At 38.2% G+C, this 23,395-nt stretch overlaps 1 protein-coding gene across 2 annotated transcripts in view; it reads right to left on the bottom strand.

Annotated features, from left to right (window-relative positions):
* Nucleotides 1-23,395, bottom strand: part of EML4 (EMAP like 4) — a 146,911-nt gene that overhangs the window by 101,467 nt on the left and 22,049 nt on the right. Inside the window, exon 1 of one of the 2 annotated variants that reach the window (XM_068185830.1) lies at nucleotides 11,713-11,895. The exons of the other annotated variant lie outside the window; for it this stretch is intronic. Within the exon in view, the coding sequence (XP_068041931.1) occupies nucleotides 11,713-11,737 (25 nt within the window). The 5' untranslated portion in view covers nucleotides 11,738-11,895. Of the gene's footprint in view, nucleotides 1-11,712; nucleotides 11,896-23,395 lie in introns of those variants that run through there. 2 annotated transcript variants of the gene reach the window in all.

Here is a 23,395-nt window from a genome sequence, read left to right as displayed (position 1 = left end):
CTGCCCATTTCTCCTCACCATCAACTCGCCAGAATAAAAGCAAGCAAGCAAACAAACAAACAAAAAAACCAACCAACACCAAAAAATCCTCCACCCTCTGCACACCCTTGCCAACACACCAGTTACCAGCAGACCTGATGACATCTTCCCCTTCTGGACCTTAAGTAAAGCTAAAAAAAAAACCAGATAAACAAAACCCAATCAAACAAAAATTAGAGGGGGAAGAAAAGGGGGGAAAAGTAGGGAAAAAAGCAAGAGGAAAGGGGAAAAAGAAAGCAAACACACAGAACAAAGCCAAAAACCCGGCCAGCACGGAAGAGGGTCTGGGTAATTAAATGAAAGGAACAATCTCAACAGTACAACAATATACATACATCCAGACATACAATTAAAATTTAACCATTCAAAGCTTCCACGGTTTCACATCACCATTAACATCTATCATCACTCTTTTAGAGGGAGGAACCACCCACAGCTTACACAGTTTCACATCACCATTAACTTTCACAGGGAGGAACCATGAACACTTGCCTATACAGCACAAGCATCTTCAAGCAGATGCATTACTGTGTACATGGAATTAGAAAACAACCTGAGTCAATAATTGGTGTCATCAGACACTTTATATCAGTCTTTCCATTCCTAAATCTTCTCAGATCCTAAAATTGCAATTAAAGGTAAAGGGATCACATCTGGAAAAAGAATCATACAACTTCTTGTTTTTAGACAGCCACATTCCTCATATGGCAGTCAAAAACCTGCCAGAATTTCCCCTATAAACATGTTTCCAGCAATTTCAGCTCTCCCACGCAGTCTTCAGTCCCAAAGTAACAGTCTCCTGTAGAAAAGGTTGTTTTTCCTAAACACACACATACAAATAATTTGGCCACACATTTCTCTTGCATGATGCATTGTTTTCCACGTGCTAGCACCAGGGTCCTACCCCAGCTGACAATTCAGAGACTCAAAAGGAAAAGCATGAGCCTCGCAAGAAAACAAGTCTCTGCCCCATTATGAAACAAAAGAAGTAGGCTAAGAGAAACATAACCTTTGAGAGGTGGCCAACACTCACGTACAAAGGCCAAAATTGCTAGGTAGAGTAGTAGATGAGGGAAAAGAAAAAAAAGAAAGGAAGAGAAATACTGTCAGCTGAGATCATACAGAGATTTACACTTGTGGTCCATAGATTTCTCTCTCATAAAATGTAAAGGGAAGGGTGAACTCCTGAGAAACTGACATATTTTATTTTTTGAAAAACCCCAACAAAACATGAATGATAGCAGTGGCACAGACATAAGAGCTGAAGAATTCCTCGGGTCAGTCAGTGGTCATGATCAGCCACAGGTCAGTAGGGATGCTGTCCCAGTCATCTCCTGCTGTTGGACAGGAGAGATGACCAAGCAATCACATCCCCATCCTGACCATTCCTGACCACTTCCCAGAGACATAGTCAAACAGTCTGGCAGAAAGTATTCAGTTTCTTTTCCAAGCTAAGGAACAAATCTGTTGAGGAACCCAGACTACCTGGATGAATAAAAACCTGACCCGTGATGCTAAAAATAAGCAGGAAACCTTTTTCTTTCTGTAACTAAAAAAAGTTTAAGAAAGAAAAGCCATGTTTTAGAGGTTACAGGGTACCAACAGTAGAGTAAAACCAACTGGGAGCCTGCTTGAGCTGAACATCCAGAAGAAATCCTGGGGCATCACTGTTCCTATGCACTGCAGCTTCGAAGGAGGGGGAGAAAGCTACTACACACTGAGGTGTAAGAGATCATTTAGGGAAAAAACCAACCTGGAACAAACACCAGAGAAAATGTTTTGCCTTCCATTTCTATAAAGACAACAAAATCCTCTGAGAATGAGGAGAGGGTAATGGTTATTGCCACATACAATGTGGAGACAAAAAATAAAGAAATAAAGGGATCTGGATAATCTCCGTTCCACAATACTGAAATAACTGTCACTCACAACAGTGACAGATATGCCAAAAATCACCACAAGAGGGAGGGGGAAAGGAAGTCATTTGGGAGAGAAGGAAGATCAACCCTGATGCTACAAGTGCAAAAGCATGACCTTGATAAGACAAGATCTGAACAAAAGAAATCAGAGAAATGCAACTGAGCAGTGAAATGAAGACATGGCAAATTTCAGTTTATCTGAGTAATTTATTCCTCAAAAAAGGAACCAAAGAGCTTACAGCAGTGAACTTAATCCAGAAGCAAAGCAAGAACTGATGTGATAAACAGTAGTATTTAAGGTATAGACATATAACATTTTAAAGATGAATGAAGCACTGATTTAAAGACAGGCAACAGAGAGATAAGATATCCAAACAAAGAGAAGATGAGTGTTCCTTAGGTTTTGTGACATCAGGGCTATGTGTAAGTTACATAAACAGCCATAAAAAAGCAGGTATACAATAATGACTTCTGGGAGACCGAAGTTTGGAGAATTAGCTGTTCCCAAATGCATCTCTCAGAAGCTGGACAGTCCTTTGGGCTAGCTGGAGCAACACTAGTGCAACGAAATTTAAACACATGAAGTGAAAGGCAACTCTGAATAATAACTTCTGCAATGATCCAGTAACAGGAGATGAAGAGGAGAAGGGAGCCATCAGAGCATCAACTGATGCTTTGCAGTACGTCTACACACACACACACAATAAATGCCTATTTTCAACAGTAAACCAGAATGATCAATTATATAAGGTGTTGGCAAATCACTACTTGAAGTTTTAGACATACAGTTGTGGCTACCAAATCAAAAGTAAAACAAAACCAAACCACCTGCCTTTCCCAAAACCATTTTACCTGAAACAGGTGCAGACAAGACAACTTAGAAAACAGAGCACAGGAAAAAAAAAAAAAAAAAAAAAAAAAAAAAAAAAAAAAAAAAAAAAAAAATCTGTTTTATAAGAGAGGCTAAAGCACTTGGGATCCTCTAGCAATTAAGCACTTGGGATCCTTAGCACTTGGGATCCTTAGCAATTAAGAGCTGAAAGCAACAGAGCTCTGTAGGTATGTTTTTGTAAGGCAGGATGGATCTCAGGAAAAGGAAAGGTGTGAAGGGGAAATACAGGCTGGTGGAAGGATTCCCACTGCCCCAAAGCTTGAGGTATTACTCCATTTGGGCTGGCAAGCTGTATTTCAATAAACTTGAAAACAAACTTCAGCAGGGTCTGCACAGCACCTCATTTATATATTCACTACTGCTTGAGTGAATTTTTCCTGGGTGGGACTTTTGTAGCTCAGGTATGGTGTGTTCCTCCACTCAGCCAGGCATTTACATTTACTACATTTCCTGCTATAACAGAGAGGTAGAAAAAATGTCTCTGAACTTTTCTGCTGCCTCCCTAGGGCACACTATGCTTTATTCACACTTTGTCATTTTATAAAGGCTTTAGATGTGTTAGAACACGTGGGGAATGGGAGCAACAGGCCCATCTAGATTTAAATTTTTCTTTTTTACATGACTGTTTGGGGAAATTTTCCCCTTCAGCCCTCCATTCCCAAGTCAGCTGTACTTTAATAGTCCATTACAAGAGAAGAAACAAATCTCAATATTTACTTTGTGTTGAACTATCAGATAAACGCTGGGTCTATTTCTGTTCTATTCACATTCTCCCACAATTTCCATTACAAGGTATGCACTAAGCATTTTGACAAGTTCCCCACTGCTAAAAATCTCAGTGCTAAAAGAAAAAACTGAAATGTTTATTTAGGTTTGCATTTCAAACTCAAATTTTCAAAATTAAACTGAAATTCTCTCCAGCTCACTCCACTGAAAAACATGCTCACACAATCTAAGAGCTCACAGACACAAACTCTAGTTGGAAAGGTAACTTCAATCTCATTTTACAGGTAACAGCCTTTGGCTTGTTTACTCTCCTGGAATAACAAAATGTACATATATTTTGTATTTCTTTGATTAGAAATGCCTCATGATGTCTTTTTGTTCTTTTCCCAAGTTTGCAAGGCAACCAGCACACAGGACTACCCGCACTGGGTGTAATACAGAATGCAGGACCATTTAAAATTTATTTTTAATCATTAAATTGTTAGGATATGAATATATGTTGTTACTTGCTTTAATATTCTGGGTAAAGCAGGCATTAAAACCTAAATAGGATATCTCTGATACTCCAACAGCAATCATATGCATGCCCAAAATAATTTGTTTGTAGCAAATATACATACGAGTTTGTATGTGTCATACCTCAAGTCTCGCCCTTTACTTGAAAGCATGACACTATTCTGGCAAACCAGCCATCTTTGCCCCACCCCCCCTTTTTGCAGCCTTTCTTGGCTTTTTTTTTTTAACACAAGTTCAGCTTGCCATAAACTATAACGTTTTGGAGCAATTACCTTTGAAAAAAAGTTCCCTTCTCCGACTGGCAAACATGCCCCATTGAAAAAGCAGCAGCCTACTCCCAAATCTATAGCAGCAAGATGAGCTATGAAAGGAGGAAAGGGCTCTTGATTTGAACAACTGATCAGGACTTTTATCCCTGCTATATGGCAGGTCCACAGCCAATTAAAAAAAAAAAAAAACCACAAAAAACCAACAAACAAACACCAAACTGAAAGGGCAAAAGTTAATATTAAGCCTCCAGTGTTTTGTGGTTTTTTTTTGGTTTTTTGTTTTTGGGTTTGTTTTTTTTTTTTTTTTTTCTTTTAGTTTTCTTATTCTTTCCTATGTATGAATGATATATTTTAAACCCCACTGAAAAGCTCTGGCAAGACTGGTATATAGGAAGATAGCATATGCATATAAGAATGTGAAGGTACAGTGCTAGAGTTAATATTCTCTTATATTTCAGTTTATGTTCAAGTGTTGCTGTTTGCAGGTCACATTTCTACTGTTCAAAACCTGATAAACTAAACATTTACACAAAGAAAAATAGTTGTGCAGGACACACAGCTTAAAAAAACCTAGAGAGTTTCTGATGGCAGGAATTAGTTTTTCTTTTTTCCTTTCCCTTTAACAGAAGCACTAGAAATGTTTCACAGAACTTTAATTGCAGAGCAGTGGTGCTATGTTGCTGGCTTTTTATTAGGAAAGGCATAAATAAGGATAATATGCAACCTAATCAAAACTCTTCAGAGTAGGATTTTTCTCTAACCAGTCTTCTCTGCCTTGTAAGAAAGCAGTCAGACCTGCTAACAAGAACTTTGTTCTTCACTTTCTTTTCTTTCTTCAGAGGAATATGTGATTGTTTTGGACAGCATGTCAGTATGCTCTATCTGCTATAAACCAGCTACAAAAATATACTAAGATAAGTCAATTCTGTATGTAGGCAAAAGCAAATGTGATAATTACACAAACCCCAGCCCCCTTGCTCCCAAAAAAACTTGTCCTGAACAAAGCTGTTAGTTTCACATAGCAGTAGGAAGAAAAATTCACTGGATAATCTGAAAACTTTCACAGAAAACCAATATATAAATTGTTTTCTGTAGATGCAAGGGGCTAAATATGGGATTTATTACCACTACTGTTCAAGTATGGTGACATCTAAAACTGAATCTAAGCCAGCATTCCCTCCATTTCTTCCACCAACATAATGGAGCATCCTTCAACTGATGGATTTGGCAGACAGAATTAAGGAAACTGAGTTTCAGAAAGCACCACCTTAAATCCAGAAACCTCAGTGAGGATCCTCTGCCTTCCAGCCTGAGCTCTGGGGGATGCACAGGTCCTTGGCTCCTGGCAAACACAGCCAGCCCAGACAAAAAGAAAGCTCAACCAGAGCTCTCATGTGCCACCAAGGAAAGACAAGTAACACCAGGAAGACCCCACTTTGTGGACTTGGGAGACAGTATTGACAAGAGTCAACATCCTACTAGTGCAACTGCTGAGCATCTCCCTCTCAGCCTCATTAGTGTCATATTTTAACTAAATTAATCCCTCTGAGGTTTCCTGGAGCCAGGCCTACAAACCAATGACCCAACAGCCTATTAGGATTATTTCCTTTTCACAAATTACATATGCAACACAGATTCGATCAGTCAGGACTGGAAAAAAAAAAAAAAACACAATATTTTTTTCTTTCCTTTTATTCACCTTTCCCCTTCTTAAATACATAAGCCCTCAATAATTGAGAGCAGTTTTCTTACTTTTCTGCATTTGGCACATACTAGTCTTTGACTATGTTAAACAGAGTGCTTCCTCATGCACAAAGCATCATTCTCTCCTCCTCAAGCTTGTGCAAGTGCTATCCAAACAACCTGAAGAGACAGGATGTTTAAATTCAAAAATCATTCCCAGGAAGGCACAGAAAAAGGAGCTTTTGCAAGAGCATCATCAGTGTCTGAACAGCAACCCAAAGCATTAAGCTAGCTTTGCCTATCTTTCATGACTCTGTGTAGCATTTCAGTTTAACCCTCATTCGAAGCAGCTTCCATTTAGGGCTGTGGTGATAACACAGCAATCCCTCAGAAAAATCCTTCTATAAAATACTTCTAACAGCAATAATATATTAAGACATAACAATTATTCTAGGAGCTCTCCCATTCTCCTCCCTAGAAATCAAGGATAAAACTGCAGAAGGAGCAGAACCTCTCATTTTTTAGCCTCAACACAAACACTGCTATTAATATCGAAGCAGATTTGACCGCTGGCACTACAACAGCCTGGTGAAACAAACGGCACCTTGTGTTTGATGGTGTTTCCTTCTTCCCTGTGCACTGCTCAGACACAGCACCTCTGCTCCCTACCATGGCTTCCTCCAAGCTAGACACAACCCTAATGCTGCTTCTCTTCATATTTTACAAAAATGGTTTAACATAAACAAAAAGCATTCTTAATTGTTACTGAAGCTGGCAAAAAAGTCACGTATACAAATATGTATCTTTTAAAATAAATATATACACTTACATGTATCTATCTATATATATATATAATATATGCACATATTTATGTGCATTATATATATTTTTAAGTGCTATTATAAAGAAAAAAGTATGGTCTCACTTTAAAACACTCTCTTCCTATTCCTGCCTCACCTTGAGGGTTTTTGGAAGTTGAAGATTTTTGACTGAAAGGTTAAATCATGGGATGCAACAGTCAAGAGCATAAAGCATTTGTAAAAGGCAAGCATATTATTCTTATTAAAGCACAGAACTTAAAGTTAAGTAATAAATTATCTCTTCCCCAATTTTTAAAAATTTATTATGCAAGTCAAGGAGAAATTACATTTTCCAGAAGCCTTATAGTAAAGAGATAGGCATCTACTACACGAATTCATAAAAACTGGGCATTAGTTTCCTTTTATCTGTGCCTGAGACCACAGATATATTAAAGAAAAAATTCAAAAAGTGGGAACAAAATGGTTCTTGCTACCCTTTGACTAATCACACAGGTCAGCTCAGCATGGCCAAGGCTATCCTCCCTCTCTCCCATTCTCACCTTCCAGCTGAAAAATATGATAAAAAAGATGCTGTTCCTCCAAATATTGAATTCAACCCACAGTCAGTTTATTTTTTATTTTACTCAAGAACATTTTGCATCTTGACACATGGAATGCCAACAGACAAAGATCCCTGAACAGGTAAATTGAGCAGAAGAGACCTCCCTGTTGAGCACTTCTGGACGTGACAAACTCCAGCCACTTCAGAACTGCCCGCTAAGTCTTTAATAAAAGCTAGGTTTGTACTGACATGGTCATAAACTGGGAAGAGTTCTAAAGTGCTTTTCAAGTCCCGTAAACACAGACTTACATGCTATTAACAAAAATGTCAAGAATTCCTAATCTGGAGTATATATAAAGCATTTCCTTAGCCTTGTCCTTTGTATGCCTGAGCACCAAGCCCCAATGCATCACAACAAGTAGCAGAACAGTGTATCACAGTCTCAATGCCACAGAGTACATTTTTCTCCTTGTACATACACTGTAAAATGACCCACTTCTTTTGACCACAATGACTACTAAAATTATTAGATGCCTAGCATTGCCTTATCAGCCCAAATACACACCAGCATCATTTTAATCTAGAGATTCGTAAAAATATTAATTTATGGAAATGCTCACTTTGTAGAAGCAGCAGACATATGCTCACACATATTCTCCAAATGCATACACACACACACACACACACATACGCTCTCAAGAAACCTGCCCTCCCCACCAAAGGAGCTGACAAGATGCTCCTAGAAACACATCTGTCATTTTACACATTGAAATGTACGTGCTGAAGTAAACGCTTCTTTCCCTGGGAAAACAGAGAAGAGTTGTTCTAATTATCTCAGTACCTTAGAAATCCACTCACCAGTAGCAAAACAGAATAAAATTAGCTCTTCACCCACGATCAGGCAGTAAAAAAAAAAGCTTTACTTAAAAGCCAGGTATATTGTTCCAGCCAAGTGCAAGCCAATGATTTCAAGTGACATTTACTTTGGCAAACCTCAAACAAATCAAGATCACCCATTTTGCCTTCAAAAAAGGATTTTGGATCGACCACATTAACGGGACATTGCTCATTCCAACTATGCCAGTTCACACAAATCTGGTTTTCAATAGAAAAAGACACAGACTAGAACTATTTCAATTCTCCTTGGAAGAAAATAAGCTTTTTGTGAAAGTTGGCAGCATCCCTTGCCTTTTTTTCAGTTAAGAGAACAAAGTCGATGTAGGAGATGTGGAACTCACCATGCAAGAAATACCCTGAGAGCACAGAACAAACTGTGTTTTGCAGGGATCTGTAACTGCATGGACACAAGCATCTTTTTTAACCAAAGCACAATGAAGTGGGCAATTTGCAAGCAAATGACAAGGACATCTGAAGGCTGTTCAGAGAAGATGTAATAAAACAGAACTAAGAAGCTCTCAATTGCCTCAGCCCAGAGATAAAACAGGGGAAGGTTGCACACAGATGTACAGAAAACTGCTGCTGAAGAGGAAAAACAACAAATAGCACAACTGCCCAGGAGAGCAGAGCAACTCAGAGCAACTTGGGCGAGCAAAGCAGCATCCTGCCTTTCCATTACCCCTCTAAACCAGAGCCTGAGCAGCTCCAGCTCACACCACTCTGGCTCTCTCAAATCCTCCTGCCTTCCACGCCCAAATGCTTTGGGCTGCACTTCTCCATTTCTGAGGAAGTGTTCCACAACCCATGACAACTCTAAATCTCAGGATTAGAAACATTTCAAAGGCTGTTGGGTTAAATCTTCCTATCCTCCCCTATTTAAAAATCAGCCCTAATCATTACTTACACACACTAAGCTTTGTAATCTTCATGCAAATGTATTTGGGTGTTAATTCCTGGAGCAGGTAATAGGGATGGATGTTCTTTCCGTAACTAGAGAATTTTCCTTGAGCTAATTGAAAACAGGCATATTTTGAGAAATGCCTTCTACTGCCAATAGTCTAGCAGGGAGGCAATGCAAGTATGATTTATGAGCTGTGAATATCACGTAAATCTGTCTTCAAGTAAAAGGTTCATCTCTGCATAGAATAACTTTAAGTACTCAATTATCAACACTCTTGATTTTACGTATTTCCTAACAAAGCACAAAAACCTCACTGCACACCCCAGCCCTTTCTCAGAGGTTATCACACACCAAATGAATGGGTATCATTTATATCTAAATGCAGCCAGAAAACCAAGCCTCAATTAAAACATTCTTAAATTAGATTATTTCATGTTTTTTCCAAGTCTTTTACCATCCCATTTTCACATTACTTTAGCATTCAGCACTTGCTTTGTGGCCCAAGGGGAAGGCAACAGTTAGTCAATCCTGGAAGCTGAAAGACCTTTTTCACCTATAATAGCTGTTGTATACCTCTTACCTTCTCCAGCAAGCTTTTTAAAATCCATTTCTATTTGAAGCCTGTGTATTACAGAGACAAGAAAAAAATTGTTCTAAGAAACTTTCAATACATGTCAAACAGTTGAACAACTATCCCAATTCTTGATGGAATTACATTCCCCAACTTCTTCCAAAGCACTCAGTTTTCTTTTATCATTAAGGAGAAACTGCTTTTGTGCATCTGAATCTCTGAGCTATCTTGTGTCTATCATAACTTTATTTCAAGTAATGCTGAAGCTATTCTCTCTGCAGATACTCAGTCTCCTAGTCAAACCACACTGAACATAGATAATGTTTATTTCTATTGCAGCAGGCAAGTCTACATATATTAATGGCTGAAAATGTATTAAATGAGGAAATGTATTTTTTCCCTAATGAAAAACCACACAAAATACTTTAGTAGCCATATTAGAATCTTTAATTTTAAAAAAAGTGTTTTGGTATTTGGTGACCACTGCATTGGTTGGAAAGTGCTGCCCATGAAAAAAAAACTGGGCTTTCAAGTTCATTTTCCTAGTCTGCGCCTAGTGGAAAGTACAGTTTAGTTTCTCAAGGTACAGAATATGCCTGAATCCTTCACCAGCACCTCCAAGAAACTTAGGAAACGAGTGGTGCTGATTAGCTCTGAACGTCCTGTCAGAAAGCAGGCACAGAAGAGCAAGAAACACAACTGTATTAGCAAGTTAAAAGGGAGGAAAATAAGTCTATTTTTGTAAATGATGAGTTTTGCATGCCCATTTTTACTCTTAAACAGTGGGCTCTGATGATGAATGTGGTATTGTACTCAACATGGTAGAAGATTACAAACTGCTTTCAGTGAAGGTCTTTGGGAGTTGTCCCATAATTTGGCAGTAAATGAGGCAGGACAAAGATGAGGCACAGCTAAATGCAGCAACAAACGGACTGGAGAGGCTCCACACGCCTCTACTATCATTTCTTCACAAGTCATTTGTAAAATGACTGCTTCATTTACTTCTGCTGTAAACAGATTTGACCCCTGGCATCCCATCTGACTGGAGAGCAGTATTAACCAAAGCTCTCAATGTTCTCCAAGACCATCATGACTCTTGATTTCAGCCCTCTACACTCAGAAAACATTCAAACATGATGCTTAAAGCACTTTGGAGATTGACAAAAATTAGGATTTGCATCTAAGAGTCAAATTTCAGAAATCTCAATACGAAACTTTGGTGTCTGATAATTAAAAGCCACGTGTGTATGCATGCGCATAAATATGGATGGCTCCAGGCAGAAATGGACAGATCTGCATTTGAAATGCTGATCCTTCAGGATTTAATTTCAAAACACTGTGGGGTTTTGTTTCCCCCAAAGCAGTTAAAACAGCTAATTTGTAATTAAATGCTTGCTTGCAGTTTGATAATGGTGAGAAGTTGCACTCGCCAGAGACTCAGTCCTGAGCAGAGGTCAGGATACGCAGCCGGTACAGCAAAGGGACCAACTCGGCACATTAACAGCAATATACACTTCAAAACTGTAATTGCTGTCCAAAACCTATTAATTTTGAAGGGGTTCTTACAAATCCATAATTACAGAAAGGCAAATCCTCATCATAAAGCAGTGAAAACTACATTCACACAGTCCTAGAGGGAGCACTTTCAGCAGCTTGGCTCATTAGAAATGTATTCTTGCATTAAACACCAATATCAAAGACAAATGTTAATGCAATACCTCAGAGCCACACCGAAAACTGCATTACAGCAGTGAAGAAGTACCTATTTAATTGGATCCACTATCCCTTCTCAATGGAAGGCAACTGGAGCTCAGTGATGGCATTCTGCATTGCTTTTCAGATATCAAGCATAGCTAGCTCATTATAAAATCCTACTCTGTAAAAACCCACACCATCTATACCATCCAATACTTGAGAATATTGTGTGCCAACCTTACCACAATGATCAGGAAGAGAATCCATTTATTCTGCTGCCATCCAGTTGCCTTAGCACAGAAGGGCTGGAAACCTCAACAGTACTTGCTGCTGCTTTTCCTTCTAACTTGGCATTTCTTTAGCACAGCTCCAGTACAAAAGCAAGAAAGCAAACCACCTCAGATGTTTTGCTGGAAAATGAATATGGCTATGAACAAAGGTTAAAACTGAAAACTTGAAACTGCTTAGCAGAGGTGTGGCTGCTGAAACCTTACATAGTTGCGTCACCGAGATTTTACTTTGGCAAACACGCCTTCCTGAATTCAAACAAATCAAAGGCAGAACTATCTTTTGTTCCAGCAATAAGCAATTATTGCACAGACATGCTTTCAAGGTCACTAGCGGGAAGAGTAAACTACACCAGGATGTGTCAGTCATAAGTAATGCTTTAAAAAAGTTAGCACCAAGCAATATATATTTAAAACCTGCCACATTTAGCAGGAAACAAAGTGCTTACTTCCTTCCAACTGACCACAAATAAACATGAACAAAAATACCCTTAAAAAAAGCAATTAATATTTCATAGGTTCATATTCTTCTCTATTACACCTAATTTTTAACAATCATTACAACCAAAATTAGTTCTTATTACTTTGGCAAAATAAAATTAAATGCCTTGTTTTAATGACTTTGGTAGAAGAAAATGTTGCCTTCAAAACCATTTTAAAAAGACAAAAATATTAAACAGGGACTTAGTTTTCATCAGAACTCTATTGCAAAAGAAATGGTTTTGTATTTGTTAACTTAAGGCTATATAAGCTCTACGAATATTCTTTAAAATACAACAGCACTTTAACTATAAGTATTGTTGTATTCATGTTAATAAAAACATTTACTTTTAAAGAATATAATGTCAAAGGTTTCACCCAGTCCTAAAAATGTCACTTATTCTTTTCAGGAGGGCAATAAATGCATTCAGATTACCATTAACAAAAATAAACATAAAATTAAAAAAAAACCACAAAGAAACGCCGGTTTTAAAAACAGACATGGCACACAGAGTATAAAGAAAATAAACACAAGCTTTAGGAGAGATACAAAGCACGCTTCTTTAGGATGATAAAACAACTTCACTGAGAATGAGGAGGAAGATGATCCCACATTTGTCTGGCAGAGAGGTTTTGCACCCTTTTTGAAATAGGCTGCTGATGTCTGAAGTTAGATAAAAGACACTGGACTAGACAGACAACAGCATGTTCTCATACTGAAGGTCATCAGATGTGTGGAAACTATTACTATGGGCTTTACCACATAATGGTTAAAAACAGCACCTCCTTTTAACTCACCTGTCTTTGCATCCTTCACTTACAACAGACTGAATACTGCCAACCAAAGACTAAGTGAAAATGAAGAAAATTATGTGATTCCTGGGGGTATTTTGCCTTTGACCAATGTAGGAGTTGCCATGTCTAATGCTTTGATAGATGTAATTGTATTTCAGAATGTACAACCATACATCAGCTTTACTGTGCTGACGTATAGACTATACACCAATTACCAAAACACTGCAAGAGCATTTTTTTGCAAAACACTGTTCACCCGTGATTACCTAACATGGGAAAATCATTATTGAATACTGCACTGAGCAGAAGAAAACATCTTGAACTGTTGGATTTACTGCCTTGGGTGAACACACTCTCAATGCACACACACATGTGAACAATGATTAACTCCTGTAATTCAGTACAAACAGTAATAAAACACAGTTTTCTTCCCCCAAGCAGGAAAGTCCAAGCTAAAGCACCTTCCTTTCGCAAGCCTCAGAAATATGTATTGGAGATAATACTTTGACATGGCGTCTCACCTTGCCCCAGGTACTTTACATCCATAACATTCAGACTTTGAAGTGTAGAGTTTCTACTTGAACACATCTGCAGAAACAATTCACACATCAAGAATTTACACATACCCCTCTAGGTAAAAAACCATAACTAATCCACTATAAATGCAATAGGCATGTGAACTGCTTTGCAGATGTGCTTGGTGACACACAGTGAATGAGAGAAGAATACTTGCTAAGTGCATTATAAAGTTTAAGGCCCTCTGAAAAATTATTTCATTGCATTTGATGCTTACCAATAGGATTTAACCTGACCATCAAAAACTTTAAAGAAAGGTTTCTTTCATAAGCATGAATTTTGGAGCACCCCCTGCCACAGGAGGGAGACATGACCACCAGCCACCATCTGCACTAGACCAGATGGAAATCTTGAGGAGTGACAAGGAGATCCAACATGCCCAACCTGATTTTAACTGACTTGCATTTCTCTTTAATAAAAAAAAAAAATGTAAATCAACAGTTTTATTTGACAGCTTCAGGACTGACTCTTTTGCACTAGTCTGTGCTCCGCCTTCAGATTTTTATTTCCATATTTTATTTGCATGGAAATTCTTGTGCTACAGGGCAGATATCAACTCCTCAAAAGTCTCTTCCCTGGTGACAGCGGTGGCTGCAAAGAGGGTGGAATTGGGCAGATGAAGGCATTGTGGCTCCAACAGCCACCAGTGCATGGAAGCACTTGAACTACTAAGGGAGTTCAGTTTCCATCCAGAGCAATTCCTTTTTAATCCTGTTCATATTCACAGAGATAATAGCCTCATCATCTCCACTGATGCTACAGCCACATAGCAGCTTCTTAAACACTGGAGAGAAATACTCATGTGTTCATAAGACAAACAGTTCCTAATGACTTTCCCAAGCACAAGTCAAACAAAACAAAAACTAAAGCATTTGATTTGAGGGTTTAGTTTGTCTGTTGCATGGGGGAAGGTTGGTTGTTTTTATTGTTTCTTTCTTTAAAATGAAGTAAATGAATGTTCATTCCATCACCCCTGACAGACACTAAAGTCAGAAGCTGTCCAGGTAGTAGGGCTGTACTTCAGAAAAAAATTCAATCTGGTGAGAGTACTGGTGAATCTATCCTAGAGAAAGTATCAGAAAAGGGGAAAGCATTTGCTTCTCCATTGATGTTGGTAACACATTCAGACATACTTTATACTGGAAGGGGGTGAGGGGGAAGAACCACAAAAACTAAAAACTACACCTCTGAAATTGGTCAATGCTCAAAACCAAGATAGTTCTATACTTTGCTAAAAGCCACTCATACAAATGTCAAAATCATTTGAATTCTCAGAAGAGTTCTCAGCTTCAGTGGCCTCTGGAAGAGATGTGTTATTCAATGTAAACACTGATTCTGTGAGAACAAGGACAAGGAAAAAAGAGTGGGTGGGAGTATTTCCTTTTCCTTGGATTTAGCTTTGCTAAGTGTTCATTGTTCACAGGAGATGTTCTACCTTTCCATTGTCTCATATGTTTCCCCCACCCCCTTTTTTTTTTTTTTTTTGATACCTTGGAGACAAGCACTAAGATAAAGCATTCTAATTTCTTCCATGTACTCAAAATTTGGCTGCCCAATTCTGGATTTTGAATCTGCATGAAGGTCCTGTTATCTGTAAACTCGTGTTTGTCCTGCCCCCTTGCTAAATAAGCTAAGACAGTAATTAAGCCTCTAGTAAATCCTCCTAGCCCAACATGCTGTCCCTCTTTGTCTCCTTGTTGCTCAGTCATACTGCCTCATCAGGTTAGTCTGTATTGTCTCAAACTTGTCTGGTTTTAGCCAATTAACTAAGTTTTCTTATCCTTTTTGTCCTTTCACCATGCTCACACTGACAGAAAAACACACGTTCGGAACAGAACAACCTCATCATCCCTGACTTCTCCAGAATTCTTTGGCATATCCAACTGGTCACAACAGTTCACTGTTTCAATGCACCAGCTGGAATATCATTTTATTCAACATCCTAAAATGTGACAGTGATTCACTCTCACTGACAGAAAAACCACCACACCACCTAACAAGCAAAACAAGACACCTCCACAGAATTAGAGTACTTACCTCCACAGCCTCACATATTTTTTTCCTTTAACTATCTATTGAAGAAGGAACTATTTCACTTCCTCTTTTTGTCAAGTGACACGTTACAGAGTACACCATCTGCTTCATAGACTTCTCACCCTTCTGCTTTCCCTCCATATATTTGCCTGATGTATTTTATGGCTTTCTGTATTGGTTTCCTTTGGGTTAAATTCCCCTTTTCCGAAGGGCCTCTGTTGACTCAACCTTGGTGTACTTCTCTCTCTTCCTGCTTCCTTTTTGGTGGTTTGTTTTTTTTTTTTTTTTTTTTTTTTTTTTGGTACCCCCTCCAGACATATGTATCCTTTCTGAGACCGGATGTTACTTAAACTTTTATGACCTAAATTTAATTATTCAAGGTTCTTTGCTTCCCAAGTCAAACTGTTGACGGCACACGCCTGTCTGAAGGGGTAGGCAGATGGGAATTAGGCTCCTTCCTCCACAAATTCTCTGGGCTTGTTTGGGCAGAGTTATTAGCTCAGGGTGATCTCTTAAGCAGTACTCTTTTAGCTTGTATTTGGGAAAATATCTAGAAAAACCTCTCACATATAAAAAACACAAACATCATGGCTTAGTTTCCTCTCACAAAGATTTTAAAAACATTTTTGACTCAGAGGTAATCTGCTTTTACTTTAAATAAGGGATAGAAGAGGAAGACCTACTTAATTTTTTTTCTCATCCCAGCTGGCCTGTCTAAGTTTAGGTAATTACAATTGATGTAGCAGAACTTGGCCAACCTCAATCAGCTGCCTCTGCATTACTGCATATGAAAGGCAGGCATTCAAAACTGCAGGAACCTGTTAAAGCAGGTTGTGCAGTTTAGCTCATCTTTCCAGATAAGTACATATTGCTGAAATTCCCTGAATACCTTTTAATGCAGGATTCTATAAAACAGTTCTTACGCTGGCAAAAAATACTGCTCCTTCATATTCAGTGTGGCAAGAAACACAGAGTAGCAGAACACAAAAAAGGAAAAGTGTCATACCAATTTAAGAATTCTAAAATTCTATGGCTAATCAGAATTAAGTTATGAGAAAATGGCATATCCATAAACAAAAACAAACAAACCCCAAAAAAACCAAAAAGAACCCCAAACTCAAAGACACACAGCTCTAACTCTGATAGCTCTATGTTTCAGTTACTAGTTAAGGCTGGGAACATTCATTTTGTAGATTAAGGTTACTTATTTATTTTTAAAAGACCCTGCACTACACATTAAACAAATTAGGTAAAGAGCAACAGGCTTGTGATTAAGCCCTTTGTAATATAATTTGATATAAAAATCAAACTACAAAATAATTAAATAATTATGAATCAACATTTGATTAACTGTAGATTAGTAAAGTTCATGAGAATATCAAAAGCCAATTAGATGAATTATCATTTCTGCTCTGGACATTTATATATGGATTTAGTTTTAATACAGTTTAACAGAGTAGAAATGGTAATCTCAGGCTCTTGTGCACATGGATACCTTTAATTATTTAGAGACAAAATCCTATTTTGCAATTTTGAATCTATTCTGTGGACTACACTCAAGTTGAAATTTTGATTAAAGGAAAATAATTACCATCAAATACCCTCAATTCATTGTCTCAAATCACTTTGGTAGATGTGCCAGACTTTTACAAATGCTCAGACATAAATATCAGTTCTCTATGCAAGTTTTGAAAGCATACACACACATCTTCCTTTAAAACAAACAAACAAAAACCCCCAAAACAAACAAATGAAAAAATACCACACACACACAAAAAAAAAATCAACCTTATTCAGAATTAGTTTCTTTAACATTTTAGAGGATAAAGATTACATGTTTCATGGCTGCCTATTCCCCAATTCCAAGGCAGAATAAACCACCTGCAACTGTGCCTCTTCTGTAGTATTAGAATCATACTCTAAAACATTCTGCTTCTTCTTTTTTTTCTTCCACGTTAAATATAATCCTGTTTATTCAAGCATACATATTCCACAGTCCACTACCTACCACTGCTATCAACTGATGCTTTTAAAAGTAATCCTACTCTGCAACTCATGTTTGCAGTGTATTTCCAACAGCTGGGTCACTCAAGTCAGAGTTCAGATATTTGTACACATTTCTAAATCCACTTCTGTCATCCCAAGAAATGCCAGATGAAGATCACAGCAGTAAGCACCAGACAGACAAAAGGCCACTGGGATTTAAAAGATATGGTTTAGAGCCAGTTGCCACCTGTTTTAGAAGAAATGAGAGAAGCACTGGAATGAGCAGTGATGTTCTACATCAACCTTGGGGATGAATGCCTCAAAGGAAACACATGCATACAAACAGCCCAAGCAAACTTATGACTATCTTAACAGATATGAATGACATTTTCATTGCTTTCTCTTTTTAATGACACCATTACTTTTAATTTACACTTAAAAAAAAAAAAACAATATACTTTCATCCCACACCTCCAAAATAAGCTTTAAACATTTAGGTCAATAACTTCTTAGCCTACTGGAACAACCACTCATGTTCTCTCTAAGTATTAACTATATGGAGGCAACACAAAACTCACCAAAGCAGAGAACAAAAATATTATTCTACAGCAAAAGAGAAAAGAAGAATGCATAGTTATTTCTAAGCACCTCTATGCTAGAAATACACCTGTGTTGTACAAGATATTACACACATTACTACAGTTGTTTAGACAACTTATGAGCAAGTACAAGCAGTAATGCATAACTGGTATTTGGGATGCATTTATTGCTGGTTCTCCAAGAGTTGCAATCAAGAGACTGTCTCTAGTATACAGAATTAAAGAGACTTATGATTTTGGATAAGAACTGTTACAGTAAGTCAAAATGAAAAATATTTCAGTGAGTCTTTCCATGAAATGGGCTCATTCTTATCCACTGCCAATATAAAAAATATTAGGAGCTGTATGTCAGCATTGATTCAAACATCAACAAGTGCAACCACCTGTTCTATTTGAGTAAGTTATAATAATACCTTTTTTACACAGTCGCTCTTCCCTAAACTGCAAACTTCAGTGTCACAGTGATGTCTTCCCCACTGTGCACCAAATTCCATTTTTTTTGTCCTGCCTAGCAAACAGGTAATAAGACTGCATAATTGCCAAAGTAAACAATAAAATAAGCTTTCACTTTCCAAAACACCTATATGATTTCACTTATAAAAAAAATTCCAAATAAACAAAAAAAAAAAAAAAGCATGAACAACAAAAACCACACATCCATTAAAAAAAAAAGTGTTTCACGTGACACATTCATTCTCCAATTCCTTTCCATGGGAAACAAAGAAACTCAAGAATGTAGATGGACAAAAACAACCTTTCCAGAAAGCACTTAATTAGACCAGCACTCATGCCAAATCAATCAAATTCAGAGTACTATATTTTAGCTAAAGCTAATGCTACCTCTTCTCTTCCATGCAAACAAGCCAAACTCCTCCTGAATTTAGACCAATGCATAATAATTGATGAGTTATTTTATAAGTTGAATGCTATTATTTCTGTGTTTATACATGGCAGGAGGGGTGTGTGTGGCTCACAGAAGTTAAACTTGTCAATAGTCTTTGGGGAATCAGCTGAAGGGCATGCTCTTGCACAATACATTATTTCAAGCTTGCTGAAAGCTGATGCAATACACAAAATGCACATCTTCCTTTCTTATTTTTAGCATGGGGATCCAACTGCTGCCCCATGCTACACTAAGGGAATAATAAAATAATCTTCTAGTAAGGAAGAATTCTGCATGCTTACTAGACAAGATAATTACACTGCCCGTACAGAACACGCTAATTGTACTTGGCTACAGACAATTAAACAAATACACTCCGAGGCTCTCCATCTGACTTTCGAGCCATGTACAGTGAAATTCACATTTTATAAATATTTAAATGGAAGTAAAAATGGTAAGGCTTATCACAGCTGTCACAGCTTCATGCAACCGAATCAATTAACAATAGAAGCCCTTAAGACAATAGAGATAAGGGAAGCCTGTAATTACTCACAAAAACCTAACTGGAACAGACTGCAACGCAATTTCCCAGCTCCTGGAGCAAGTGCTCGCATGACCTCACCAAATCCCGCCAACAAAGAGGAAGAAGCTGCTAGTCCCTGCCAGCTGCTTGTTTAAAGTACCTGCCTGTACCTGGGGAAACAAAAAAATGCAGCAGCCAAGCCAGGGGAGCAGAGGGATGGAATAAAACAAGAGATGATGGTGGAGAAAATACCAGTGGAGAAAATGCCAGTGTATCACAGAAGGAGATTTCTAGCTCTTCATTTCTGATGCTACAAAATATTACTTGCAGTCTGAACTTCATTTATAGGTAGTCACACACAGAGCTGCTCAAACTTCAGTGAGCACTTTAAATCTACAAGGGGGAAAAACCACTGAAGAAAGGAGTGGGTACTTCAGTATTTCTCTTTTCCTTGGTGGTGAAAGTGACTGCAATGTCACTTGGATAAATCTTGGGGACTGAAGCTGAAATGCTTTGTCTCTACTCAACTCCATTAACTCCATTTAACAAACTCACAGACCAAGATCAGATTTTTATCACAAGCTTTTTGTGCTTATTTCTAACAGCACAAAAGGCAAATTAACCAAAAGCTCAATACAAGTTTTCCTCAAAGTGATGCAGCTGCACAGTAATGACTACATCACTAGCAATTGTCAGAAAAGAAATTATATTCTCCAAAATTAATTTGATGGTTGAATTTCAATCAGACTGACAGACCAAGAAACCCTTTTATAACTGCAAATCTAAGGCGCACAGATGAACATCAGAACTGCCTAAAAGTCAGTATTCTTCTCCAAAATGAAGTTACTGACTTGTGTCAGAAATTCTAAGATTGCACATGATCTTGATTAGGTCGCCACAAAGACCAAGATCTCCAGTGATCGTATACAGTGAAAACAGAACACATGATTCTTCCCTGCAGCACCAAAAGGGGAAATTCCCAAGTGCACATGAGTTTTTCCCTCTCAAAACCCTGCCCCAATTTTCCCCAACACCTAAGTCCTCTCTCACTGAAGCAGTTTAAGGTGAACTTGTAGCCCTTCCAGCAGGTACAGCTTGCTGCTCAAATTCATATTCAACTACCGCAAGGCGACTTTCAGGCAACATGTAGAGAGAGGGGGGGAAAAGCCCTCCCAAAAAGCAACAAAAGCCAAAAATAAACAAAACAAAGAATAAAAAAATCAAAACAAAGTAAAGCAAACACCCAAAAAAAGAACCCACCCACTTGCCACTGTCAACAAAGAAAAAAAAAATTAAAAGATGATAAACATCTTCCTTTAGGTTAAACTAGATTGCAAGTTTTTCCATGTATTTGACAGCAGATTGTTTTCAGAAGAGTGACCACTCCTCAAGTTATGGTGAACATAGGTATGAATTCTATTCAAAACTGAAGGATTCTTTTTATTGTAAGTACTCCTGCTGGCAACAATCTATACATCCAGCACCTTGAGCAACTGATCATTATTTTCTATGCTTCCAGCAAACTCAAGTGTTTAAAGATAAAAAGGCAACGCACCTCCATTTGTATTTACTCCTTTACGTACTCCTTTACATTTGACAAGTCAATGTCTCTAATACCATGCACAGCTGTATAAATTCATAAATTTTTTTCACATTCATTCTAATAATTCTTAGGTTTTTATTTTGCTTACACAACTTTTTAAAAAGGCTATTTTTAATAAAACCTTCAAAAACATTGTATCAACACTTAGGACAAAAACAAGCACATGCAAATTTTCAAGAACAATTTTTTGCTCATTTTCAGCACACTGGGTCTGATCTCTGCCACCACCACATTATTTTGCAGGTGACATTCTGACCACTGCATTTGCAAGTCACGGCATACTGAAAATATGGATTCATTCATTAAGGTGCCTCACAGAAGATACTTTCCTTTTCATAGATTTTGTGAAATTTAAGAAATCTACCAAACACTTATTCACTAGCAAAGTCAACATACTTGTGTATTTTTTGACAATCAAAGCTGCTTGCCTTAATTAAAAGGCAAGCAAACACACCTTTGGTTGTACAAATCTTCTCAAGTTCAAAACAAACAAGAAATGGAAAGAAGATGTAAGTGATAATGGAGTGAGATGAGCAAAATTAATGCACTAATGCAGAGCTACGGACATATATTTTAAATACAATATACTGTTTGAACACGTCTGTCAATGCAGCAGATTGTGGTGGGTGCTGGGTGAGCTTGACAAGGGGAAGGGGATGGAGAGAGGAGTGTCAGGGAGGAAGAGCAAGAAAAGAGGTATAAAATCTGTGCAATCTCCACAACACAGGACTATCATACTAATCCCCCTTTATGACAGGAGTGTTTGACTGAATTATCCCTGCCTTAATTTGCTGTGCAAAACTGGAAGCCCTGCCTCTGCCCACACAGCAATCTCCCCTATTTGCAACTCCATTCCTCATGCTGACACAGTGGGAAAATTCTCCACAAAGCTCACAGACATCCCTTGTTCCCATCCCCATTTTCTCCCTAGCAAGTTTATCACTCCATGGTGTTCAGCTATGACTTCCCAACACTCACTCAAGTTGTCTCACTGCCCTATAAAACAGGACCCCTGTCTCTGCCAAACCCTGCCCAGAGCTGCACCTCGAGGCTCAGATGAGCCCAAGTGTTTCAGGATGGTTGTGCTTATCCAAGCCAAACACAAGCTCCTTTTCAGAACAAGAAGTTTACAAAATGAATTCTAAATAACAAACAATACTTTGCCATCACATCCAGAAAAGAGTCTCACAAAGCATAAAGAAAATTAAAAAAGACAGACACAAAAAGTTGTACACTTAAGAGTTTTTAAATTTCAGAGACTTTAAAGCACAAATGATCTAAAAATAGTTCCAATATGCTGAACCCTCATGATACTTTGCAGTTTTACTGCCATGCATTCTCCTTAAAACCTCTCTAACTCAGCTGCTTTTCCTAGAAACAGCCTCCACACACAGTCAGTGCAATAAAGTTTAAACAATGTAAATTAGTGCTGAAAAAATTAAACCAACTGCAATTCTCCCTTTAGTTTCTTTTCAGTTCAAATAACTTTAAATGTGGCACTTTCACAAATCTATACTGGTTGATAAAAACAAACAAAAAGATTCCCCTCTTGGACTGTTGGCTTTCTGCAACAATTCCCAATTCCTTCTTAAATGCAATGAGGCAGTTTTACAAGTCTACAGTATTAACAATTTTCATTCCACTAACCTGTTTATTAAATCTGCATTGCTCAAAGGTAGGGATTGGGTGGGAGCAGAAGGTATGTGATTATTTTTAGGCGTGGGATGAAAAACTGGCTGGGTCATCAGGCTTCAAATGCAGGGGTTGTGATCTTATGGTCCTACTGGTGGCTGATCTCAATGGTGCCCCCTCATGGGTCAGTAGCCAGGTCAATCCTGCTTCATCTGGCCAGTGGGATGGAAACTCCCTCATGCTATTTAAGAGTAATCAATAGCCCACTCCTAATGCAGTTTAAGGGGAAAATTCAGGTCACACTACATAAATTACTTCTGGGTTGAGTCACCACCCCTGGAGATATTTAAATGCCACGCAGATGCGGCGCTAAGGGACACGGTCTAGTGATGGACATGGCAGTGCTGGATCAATGACTGGACTTGATCTCGGAGGTCTTTTCCAACCTGAACAAATCCATGTGAATCCATGATATCAACCTTGGGGAGGACTGAAATGGTGGGGTGTAGGGCTGCTGCTGCCCAGCA

Source organism: Anomalospiza imberbis, chromosome 3, assembly GCF_031753505.1.
Source record: "Anomalospiza imberbis isolate Cuckoo-Finch-1a 21T00152 chromosome 3, ASM3175350v1, whole genome shotgun sequence".
In the NCBI taxonomy this organism is placed as follows: Eukaryota; Metazoa; Chordata; class Aves; order Passeriformes; family Viduidae; genus Anomalospiza; species Anomalospiza imberbis.
The sequence above is the reverse complement of the archived record's forward strand: the minus strand, read 5'-3'. Positions and strand labels throughout refer to the sequence as shown.